The sequence below is a fragment of the Cryptomeria japonica genome, chromosome 8 (assembly GCF_030272615.1).
Source record: "Cryptomeria japonica chromosome 8, Sugi_1.0, whole genome shotgun sequence".
Taxonomy (NCBI): domain Eukaryota; kingdom Viridiplantae; phylum Streptophyta; class Pinopsida; order Cupressales; family Cupressaceae; genus Cryptomeria; species Cryptomeria japonica.
This window is the reverse complement of record NC_081412.1, coordinates 594,866,778-594,877,869: the sequence shown is the minus strand read 5'-3', so window position 1 is coordinate 594,877,869 and position 11,092 is coordinate 594,866,778. Positions and strand designations below refer to the sequence as shown.

General features: G+C 33.4%; 1 protein-coding gene across 1 annotated transcript; it reads left to right on the top strand.

Annotated features, from left to right (window-relative positions):
- Positions 1-2,781: 2,781 nt before the first annotated feature.
- Positions 2,782-6,608, top strand: LOC131037931 (protein TOPLESS-RELATED PROTEIN 2). Its single transcript, XM_059210552.1, has 8 exons — positions 2,782-3,188; positions 4,022-4,211; positions 4,354-4,534; positions 5,000-5,112; positions 5,218-5,376; positions 5,926-6,022; positions 6,151-6,274; positions 6,493-6,608. The coding sequence occupies exons 2-8, from the start codon at positions 4,129-4,131 to the stop codon at positions 6,606-6,608; spliced, it is 873 nt and encodes a 290-aa protein (XP_059066535.1). The 5' UTR covers positions 2,782-3,188; positions 4,022-4,128.
- Positions 6,609-11,092: the final 4,484 nt, after the last annotated feature.

Here is an 11,092-nt window from a genome sequence, read left to right as displayed (position 1 = left end):
CACCTATAGATGCCAATTGAGCCACCACCATATTGAACACTTCCAAGTGGTCTGTAATCCATCCACCCTCTTCCATTCTCAAGGAATGTAATTTCTTCCTTAAGAAAATATGATTTAGTAAAGATTTGACTTGATACATCTCACCAAGCTTCTTCAATAGCTTCTTTGCAAAGGTCTCTTCATGGACATTGATTATAAAAATTTTTCCAAACACAATTTGATTAGACCCTTGGCTTTTCGGTCCATAGCATCATACTAAGAAACCATAGTAGGATCTAAAGGTATTGAGACATTCACATCAACAACATCTCATAGATCTTGATCTATTAGCAGATCCTCCATCTTCACCTTCCACATCACAAAATTACTTCCAGAAAATTCTCGACCTCTATTCTCCTTTACGAACTTGCTATCAGAAAATTCCTGCAAAATGATAAAAAAGTATCTTCTACATGAGTTCCCACTCGAATCTAGATTAGTTCAAAAAATCCAATAACCCACAACTGAAACCAAAAGTGATCAAGCTTTAGAATACCACTTGTAAGGGAGTAAAGTAGCAAAACAACTTCTTACACTAACCTTGAGAGGAGGGTAATGCAAAACTTTTACAGATTTTTACAACAATTACAAAAACTTAATAGAAATAAACATAAATAACATGCATACTACAACACAATGATTTACATGGGGAAAACCCTTTTAGGAGAAAACCCTCACACTCCAAAACTTATCTAATATATTTTTCAGAAATCAATAACAAATTACAATACACTTGCAAAGCAAGCTTCTTATAGGAGTATCACCTACAGAGATCCAAATGCAACTCAACAACTATCAAACTCTTCAAATGCATCATTGCCCATAACTTCATAATACAATGCCCTCACAATCAAGGGTTTTCTTCTAAGGCAAACAAAGCACATAAAATATCCATCGTTAGATCTATGACCTAATGATAAAAGTCAAAATTTACAATGATAAGTTCTACCCTAAAAAATTTAATTAGGTTGTCATTTAATTAAAAAATTATTAATATAAGGTTAGTATAAGGCTCAATTGAAGGTTTAGGGTTAAGGTTCAATTTGGTTAGGTGTTAAGGTTAGAGTTCAATCTAGTTCAATGTGTAATTTGGTTTATGTTAAGGGCAGGGTTCAATATGGTTTAATGTTTAATTCAATTTTTAAGGTTGATTATATCTATTTCTTCAATATGATTCTCCCTAACCTAAAGATTTGAGTTTAATTTGATTTAGGGTTTAAGCTCAATTTAATATAGGTTAAGTTTAAGTTTGATTTAAGAATAATGTTCAAATTATAATATATTTAAATTTTGGACAAATTATAATATATAAAAGTTAAATATTTAGATATTTGAATTAATAATTCTATGTATAAATTTGATTAATATAGATTAAAATTTATTCAAAATATCATTAAAAAACTCATAACCACTAAAATTTATCTATAAATCAAAATTGATTATCCTTGATATTTACAAAAGAATAAATGTACAATGTTGAAATCATGAGGGTTACTGTTCAGATTTACCAATAGAAAATGTCATTTGATATTAGATTGATTACCATTAATTTTTTTGCAAAAATAGAGAAAAATATCATTCAAGAATAGATTGGTTGAACATTTGCAAATGGATAATTATTGGAATACTCTAATAAGGAATAAAAGTACAACAATTGGTATGTAAATTTAGCAATATAAAGACAATATCTTGGAGAGTCATAATTTTAATGAAAAGTTGATTGCTCACTAAAGATTAGAATTTTGTACATATATCATTATTATTTATAATCTTATGTGTATCTAATTTGAAACACATTGGATTTAAAAAAAATTAAAAAATTAATTTATTTAATTGAATGATTAATATATATTTTATCAACGTTTCTAAAAAGTTTTAAAAAGAAAAAATATAATTTTATTGTAGAAAATAACTATTTTTGAAGAGTTATCTCATGTGATAGTTTATTTAAATTTAAAAATGGTATTATATAAATTGTAAATTAAAGATAAATTTTATGATTTTTTTAAGAAGCTATATAATTCCAATAAATTTTATGATTTTTTTTAATAATGATGGAGGTGCTATATTTTAAGAAAAAGATTTCAAGTAGTATTTTTCTTTTTAATCAAAGTTTATATTTGTAATGGATATTCATTTAAAAAACATAATTGTTTTTATTCAACATAATACTGCAATTTTAAATTAAATATGTAATAATTTATTATTCAACTGCCGATAAAGTTTCCCGGCCGGCAAGCGAGTCCCCCGCCGGAGAATCAGAAAAAACTGCGTCTGTCCTTTTCAGTTAGCACGCTCATTTTTTTCTTAGCACGCTCTTTTCAGTTAGAAGTCTTCCCGTTCAATGTGTAAAATCGTTTTATTATCAAAGATAAGTACACGTGCTTATCTGATCCAGAAATAATGAAAATGACAAGAATGTGGGCCCACAATCCACTACGATATATTTTAAATATTTATTTAAGAGGATTTAATACAAATTTCTTGATGTGTAGTTATTCTCAAGAGTTATAGGCTCAACTTCTTGTATTAAGAGTCAAGAACTGCATAATTTGTGAAATTATATACAAATTTAGTATGAGCTACAAGCTGAACTTTTTAAATTAAAAATCAAGAACTGAGATATCTATTCTTTCAAATTGATTGAGAAGTATATAATAATTTTAAAATTCTATATATTAAGAAAGACTGAGAAGAACCATGGTACTCTGGATATTTGAATTTATTAATTAAAAACCAAGAACTCAGATATCCATTCCCTCAAATTAATTCAGATGCAATTTTTAAAATTATATATAATAATTCTAGAGTTATATATAATAAGAAAGATTCAAAAGAACAATGGTACTCTGGACATTCAGTTTTTCGAGGAAGGGGATTTGGGTTTGGATTGGGTACTCTTTATATAATATAGATTTTGAGTATCAACTCATCTATCCATCCTATCAGTCAATCGTTAGGCGTATTCCATCGATTTACACTGTATAAACATTCTTTTCATGGTTTGTGAGTTGTCCTTCAAATCCGACAGCAGAGCGAAGGATGAGATGTACTTTATTTTCTAAGTCAGAGAAGAAACAGGAGCAGAAATTCTATTTCAACCTCTTCAATCTTTTTTCGTTTCTCTCGTATAGAAAGAGTTTTCAAAGGTAGGTTTATATGGTTTACCATATTTCTCTTCTATGCATACAATTCAGCTGCAATATATTGAGTAGATGAGTTTGTGATAAAGATCTTAGGTATGTTTTGAGTGAGCTACTATATGATTTTTTTGAACAATTGAGAAGATTCTTGAACCGTTTTCTTATTCTTCATTCCTATTCTTGTTTTTCTATCTGGAGAAAAATAGATAAAACAAATTGGTTATCTTTGGTTGGGTGACTTGGGTTTTTCTTTCCCTCATTTCTTTTGTCAACATTCTGTTTTTCAAGCTTTGGTTGCTTTGAAATCACAGAGAATTGTCGTCAGAGAGCTTTGGTGGGTCTTTGCTTTTCCTCATTTCTCTTGTTAACATTCTGTTTTTCAAGCTTTGGTTGCTTTACAATCACAAAGAATTGTCGTCAGAAAGCTTTGGCGGGTCTTTTTTTTCCCTCATTTGTCTAGTACTTATTTTGTTTTTCAAGCTTTGGTTGCTTTAAAGTCACAAAGATTTGGTGTCCCCTTCGTCATGCATGGATGACTTCTTTAAAGTCACAAAGAATTCTCGTAAAAAATTGCACCGAATTTCCTCTTTTGCCAGAAGAATTGTATAATTGTTCTCTTGCATTGTTTCTATTTATTCCACTTCCCTTGGAAGTGGATACCCTCCTAATCATTTATGCGCTTATTTATTGTTTTATGTAAAGAATTTTGGGCTCTTGAGTCCTGTGGTGAAAAGGGCATTAGCTAATGGAATTTGATTTTGGTAGACATCAAGTAATTCGTGGGCTAACTACTTTTAGGCAAAATATTGGCTCTTGGTCATAAACACTTTTGGGTTCAGAATGTTACAGGGAGCATTGGCTCTTGCTGAGGGTGAGAGGTTTAATTGATACAGAGGAAGGGCTCTGAATCAGGCCATTAGTCCAAGATCTTTGCAGTTGGGTCACAATGAGTACCGACAAGAGCAGGGAATTGGAGCTTCTTGTTTTGCAGTTTTTATATGAGGAGAACTTAGGTGACACAGCCCACATGTAAGTATTTTTTCTCTCTAATTCTGAGAAATTCATTTCCTGCATCTATGTCTTTCTTTTCCTGTAATCCAGCAAATATGATACCATCTCTTTTGTTTTGATATTTTTCCTTTTCATTTTTCTTTGGTGTTGCATTACCTAGGTTGGAACAAGAGTCCGGTTGCTTCTTCAACATGAAGTATTTTGGCGACCAAGTTCTTGCAGGAAATTTGGATGACGCTGACAGCTATCTCTTGGGCTTTACTAGAATTGAAGACAATAAATTTTCTAGGAAAATTTTCTTTCAGCTCAGGAAACATAAATATTTAGAAGCATTGGACAGGTAAGTATTATTCTCAATTGTAATTTGATCTTTGTGGCACTTGTTAATTGTGTTCTTCAGTATATGCCCTACATGAATGCGAGGTCATTTTGTGTTTTCAACCTTTTAATGTTTGTGGATTGAGCTTTTCAGAATTTTCAATAATTGGCCATCGATAGTCTTTCATTCTTGTGTTGTAAAAGTCGAGTTTGGGGTTTGCAATTTCTAGGATAGTTGGTTTGGGGATTCTATTCGATGCTTCTGTTCTTGCAATTGAGAAAGTCTTGGTTTCTTAATTTTTTCATGGTTCAAAATTTTTGTAAATTGTGTCAATTTGTTCTGGCACTTTTCAAATCTTCTCAGTGTTATATGAAAATATTCATGTTTATGAGTTAAAAGTAAGAAAAAAAAAATCTCGGACATGCTTAACTAACTCATCTGGTAGTATTTAGGTCATATTTTCTGAGTATTTTTCCACTTTTCCTGGAAAGACTTTTCCAAAGCTGTGGAAATTCTTGTAAAGGATCTCAAAGTCTTCGAAACTTTCAATAAGGACATTTACGATGAGCTCACCCAATTAATAACTTTGGAGAACATCAGGTTGTGCTCAATTTCATATTTATTTATCAGTATTTACTTTATCTCTTAGTTTCCGTTTTTTCCTTTTTTATATTGATTCTAAAACATTAGTTGGCCATATGCCAGGGAAAATAAGGAGCTTTCTACATATGGGGGTGCAACATCTGCGCGGAAAACTATGTTTCAAGAGTTAATAAAGCTTGTAGTAAAAAACCCTCAGCTAAACAATAAGCTTGAAATTCAAAATGTTGAACCTTATAGGTTGAGATACCTCATAAATCAAAGGTCCCATTGTTCTCCATACTTAGCCAGTAATCTGTTCTGTTACAATATTTTCCCTTCTACAGCTATATGCTTGTATGTATAGCTTTTAAAATTTCTTAAGATCCAAATTTGATTTGGAGTTTTTTTATTCATTTTGGCTTTTCGATTAGCATTTCACCTTTGGATTTCTTGGAAACTTCCAAAATCCAATATGTTCACTGATAATTGTATTTTTTTATAGGACAACATTAACTGAGGTTAACTAAAGAATGAGTAACTTGCAATTATAAAATAATATTATTTATAAAATCCTTAACATGTTGTTCAGTTGTTCTAAAGATTAAGTAATATAAATAGAAATTCATTTTAATAAGGCATAGATCATGCTTGAAGTCTGCATTTTTACTGTTAATATATATAATTTTTGAAACTGCATCGACCAATTTGGAGAATACACTCCTTGCACTCAATAATATTTTTGTAAGTAATAAATGCTAAGTAAGGACTGTGAGTTTGATATATACTTTTTCTTGCAACTAGCTGATGAATATGTATTTAACTTTTTTTCAGCAAAAATTGGCAGCATCAACATTGGAAAAACCAAAGATCTAATCTTGGAACTCAAATTCCACAAGAAGTACTTTTGGTTCCCATTGCTATGCCTGCTGTAAGTTGTGTTTCTAAACTGTATTTTTTATACCTGCCTCAGGTGTCTTTATTATTCTTGCTTCACTTTGGGGCATGTCTTGATGTCATAACCTTTCATAATAAGCGTTTTTTCTTATTTTTTTGCAGCCACTTCAACATGACGCTCCTCCCTCTATTAGCAATAGCTTATCTCTTACAGTATATCCTAATCCTCCCATATCACATTCTGCAGCAGCTGCTGGAGCAGTCAATTATTTACCTGAAAACGAAGGTAAGATAGATAGTTCATAGTCTATCAAAAGTGATTTTTTCATTCAAAATATGCTTAGCTATTTCTGGATGCATGTATTATGGCATTGGTTTCTTAGTAATATTTCTATTTGTTCTAAGAACTGAATTCTGATAGGATTCCCTCAATGTCTGTAAGGAAATAAAGAAACAAATAATGTTTAGTTTTTGAAATGTTTCAATTGCTGATGGCTTAAACAGGTTTCTTGACATGTTCTAGAAGGTCCCTGGCAAATAGTACTGGAATTAATTATCAATGTGTGAATTCTGAAAATGCTAGGAAACGTTCCCGTATTGTTACAGTTGATGAGGTATGAAACAGTATCTGCCATATGAGATGATCTTGGCACTCATTCTATAAGCTATTTACACATTACAGTTAATTTGAAATGGAACAAAATGGTAAGGTTGTTTTGATAGACATGTAATTTATATGTGAATTTCTTTACTTCAAAATTTCATTGGAAATCTTGATGCAAGTTTTGACCATACAATAACATCTATAATTTTCATTCAAATTCAAGCAATTAAATAGGCATGGATGAATAGTATATGATTTTAGATATTCCAAACAAATTCATGGCAATTGATGTGGACATTACAAATATAATATGTTAAAATTTCTAGTATGTGACAAAAACCTGAGATGCCTAAGTTAGTTTAAGACTTAATCTCTAAAAGCTAGTTCAGTTGCTTCTTTCGATATTCATGTTCCCCTCCAAATGTATTCGGAGACATCTTTTACTACTCAAACTTTGACTAACTTGATTCTTCACTTGCAGTGTCTCTAAGATACCTCCGCAAACCTTTTACCTCTCAAACAATATTTATAACTTCACACTTACTACCAATACACATTTGCCAAATTCTTAAGGCTTAAAAAAATAGTGTTAGGGCATCATTTTAGTATTCAAGCTACAAGTAGGGTTACTGATCATGATTCTTTGAAACGAATACTAAAAATTTATATTGAAACTCAAGATAGATTCTCTAACCTTTATTACTTGAGTGGGAGGACCATCATCCTTCTATTAGGTTAAGGTGATATTAATCTTACAATCCTATGTACTAATGTTGGATCTCCAACGTCTTGGGAATGGGTACTTGGATGCCCATGTTGATGGTTAAGAGATATTATTTTATTAATTCTCCATGTAACTTAGAAAATTGGTTTTAGTGGAATTAAGAGGGAAGGTTATATACGAAGGTGATAGTTGTGGAGTTATTCGAGGTCATTAATGCACTTTCTGATTCCTAGATGCTAGGGGAGAGAGTGGAACATCTATTTGTTATTGGGTGGGTCCCTCATGCATAGTGGAGCCTACTTTGAAGTGGTATATTTAGGGTAGTGGTGACTGATTGTGAGTAGTCGAAGATGCTTGTATGAGTGGTGCTATTTATAGTGCATTGAAGATTTTTCCCATGGAGGCGTTGGATTTTGTCCATAAGATGGTTGCATTGTAGTTGGTTTTAATGAATCCACTCATGGTTTCATCTCTACAATTCTCTATGAATTGGATGTAGTAGATAGTTGTTTCATGGGCCTTTTGCAAGTTGAGTATTGTTATGCTGCTAGGATGTTGTCAGATTGAAGGGAGAAAGTTGGATATATTGATGCAACAGTTCTATTGGATTAATATAGGCTTGTCCTCTCTTTGATGTGGATCTTTGTTACATGTTGAATTATACGTGCTTGCTGATTTTAATTTGTTGTCTTGAATTTATACATGCTTCTCCAAGTTCTATTTCAAATTTGAATGGTTTTGTCATGTGACCTAAATTTGATGTGTACACAATTATTATACTCCTCGAGGTCAAGCTTTTGCAACCAATACCAACCAACTCTGTCTATGCTGCATCATCATCAACTTGTGTTAGCCCCTTTGTTTTCGCATCCCATTGGGCTACGATATTATCTTTGTACATTAGTGTGTTGTGGCTAGTGAGAATCAAGACACTATGTACAACTAAAAGCTTCTCCTCTTTTAGAGGTAAGCCTACTACTCTTAATAGATTGGATAAAGCCATAAGTAGACTAGTTCCTTTTAGCAATAGGAGAACTAGAAACCTAAGATAGTAGACAAATGGCTAGTGTAGATATCAAAGTAGGCTCATTCATGATCGACCATTGAACTTGATCCTTTTGTGCTAGTCTCCCTATGTAGCTCGTTCTCTTCATAAATCCTCTAAGAGACAAAATTTGACCACTCAGTACAAATGTTTCAATATTTGTTGTATCGTATGTCTTTTGAATCATCTTCATGAACCCCACAATCTCAACATCTTGTAATGGTGCAACTCTACATTGCTTTTGCATGTATTAGGAGCAAAGAAACGAAACTCCGTCTCGGCTCTAACTCAGCAAGGCCGACTCAAACTCGGACTCGAGACTCAGCTTCAGACTCGACTAGACTCGAGAAAGTGAAAAACTCAAGAAATTTAGAGATTTTAAAAGATTTAAAACTTGTTTCATGCACCCTTTGTTGAACACACCTTAAAGACACAATAACATCATTAGACTAGGCTCATTTGATTACATACACAAGTATACATCAATCACATAAGCGTAAACGCAAATTATAGCCGAAGGAAATAACAAACATAGATATATAAATATTGTCAAATGTATACAATATTACAAAACTCGTGGAATAAAAAATCCATGTCATCATATGATCATCATCAAATGTTCCATACAAATACCAAAGGTAAATACAACTACAAGCCTATGGCTCAAAGGAGCGTGCACCCTTTGGCCCCGACCCCCTGCAAAGGCGTCTAAGGTAGGTCCTGGATGATTCAGCAGCCATAGCCACTCCCCATGATACCATGCCATGCTCACCGACATCAAGAACATCTATGTCACTATCTGCCTATGAATCTCTTGTCTCCGCTCGTGCTCTCCGCTCCTCTTCTGCCATGGCTATAGCCTCAGCCTCTATATCTACCTGGTCAATCCAATCAGTGTCATCATCACTAAAGATAGCCACAGGATCTGTCTCAGTGGCCCACTTTGCATCAAGATCAACCTCATCTAGAATGATAGGAGAGATGTCAGCTAATGCATTCTTTCTCATTCTCAGGCGAAGGTTGTAGTGAACAAAGACGAGATCATTCATCTTCTCCACGGATAATCTATTGCACCTCTTGGAGTGTATGTGCTCAAACATACTCCAATTGCACTCACAACCAGATGCGTTGCATGGTTGGCTCAAGATGCGAATGGCCAACTTCTGAAGATTTGGTTTCATTGGGCCAAAAAAGCTCCACCAATTATCTGAGTTGGAAATGAGAAAAATAAATAAAATTAGTCTCACTCATAAACTCATTTTAAAACAATATACAATAAAACTAAAATTAAGCCTTACATTTTATTTTTACCTGGCATCATAGTTGTCCTACTTTCTTTGGCGATAGGACGAGAGGTCTCCCCTTGTGCATTTGAGAACAATTGTAGCTCTCGAATAAGCTCTGTCTGAGTAGAACCAACAGATGCCATCTTCTCCATGATTGAGTATAGCCCATTAAGGACCTCCACATCAACCTTGAAAGTAGGGCTAAAATGGAATGTCGGATTCAGATAATAGGCTACTGCATAGATGGGCCTATAAAGTTGATGATGCCATCTCCTATCAATGATCTCCCAAATGGGACCATACTTGCTCTCATCTCCTCCATAGACAGATTTGATGCCCTCCTTCGCCCTATCCATGCCCTCATATATGTAGCCCATTGCGGGCCTTTTTCCATCCGCAACTTGCAACAAAACCACCAAGGGCTTAACAAACTGCAAAATTGAAAATATTGTGTAATTTAGAAAAAAGAGCAAATAAGAGAATATGATGAATAAGTTATAAAACAAAAAGTTAAATTGTAGAATTTATAAAAAATTTACCTTCACTATCTCATCACAAGGTATCCAAAAGTCTCGCTCATAAAAAATGCAGTTTGTCATATCTTTCCTTGTAGGGGTGGCAGCATAGGATGAGGAAGACCACTCCTCACCAACAATCATACGTCTCAAGGATGACTTACAGTGAAGCATGGACTGCAATGTGATGAAGTTTGTGGCAAATCTTGTGATTCCTGGATGAGCTAACTCCTTATGCTCTATGTATTGTCTCATAAGAGCCAACACCCATGAATGATTATACACAAATTTGCACACATTTCTCGCCCTTTCTACACGTCCCTTGACCCATGGGAGTTTTCCAATATCCCCGAACATGAGGTCAATGCAATGGGCGACACATGGAGTCCAAACTATAGATGGGTGCCTCTCCATCAATAGTCTACTTGCATCAACATATTTTGTTGCATTGTAATTAATGAAGTTACAAAATAGTAATTAATTTGCAAACAAAATTAGTTTGTAATCAAAAGTTTACTTGCAACAACATAATTTTCTGCATTGTCTATCACCACCTGTACCACGTTCTCCTCACCCACCTCATCAATCACCTCCTCTATCTACTCACATAGGTAGGTCGCATTCTTGCAATGGGCAGAGGCATCAATGGACTTGTTGAAAATGGTGCCCCCTGAAATAAAAAAATAAAGCAAGATCAATGATCATTCAATAAATCATTAAATGAAAAATAAAACATTAATGACTAAATGAAACTAAAATTAATCAATCACTTGCGGAAGAAACAAGAAAATTAAGGAGAGTTTTATTTCTTCTACCCATCCAACCATCAGTCATGATGGTGCAACCTTTAGTGCTCCATATCTGGCGTTGTTCACCTAATTCCTTCTTCACATCATTCACCAATTGAGTCAAAATGGGTCCCCTCAAATC

Excerpts from the sequence above, each read along its gene's own strand:
- LOC131037931 (XM_059210552.1), top strand. The coding sequence starts at position 4,129 with ATGAGTACCGACAAGAGCAGGGAATTGGAGCTTCTTGTTTTGCAGTTT. Across the intron at positions 5,377-5,925 it reads AGATACCTCATAAATCAAAG|CAAAAATTGGCAGCATCAAC; the intron begins GTCCCATTGTTC and ends ACTTTTTTTCAG. Across the intron at positions 6,275-6,492 it reads TTATTTACCTGAAAACGAAG|GTTTCTTGACATGTTCTAGA; the intron begins GTAAGATAGATA and ends TGGCTTAAACAG.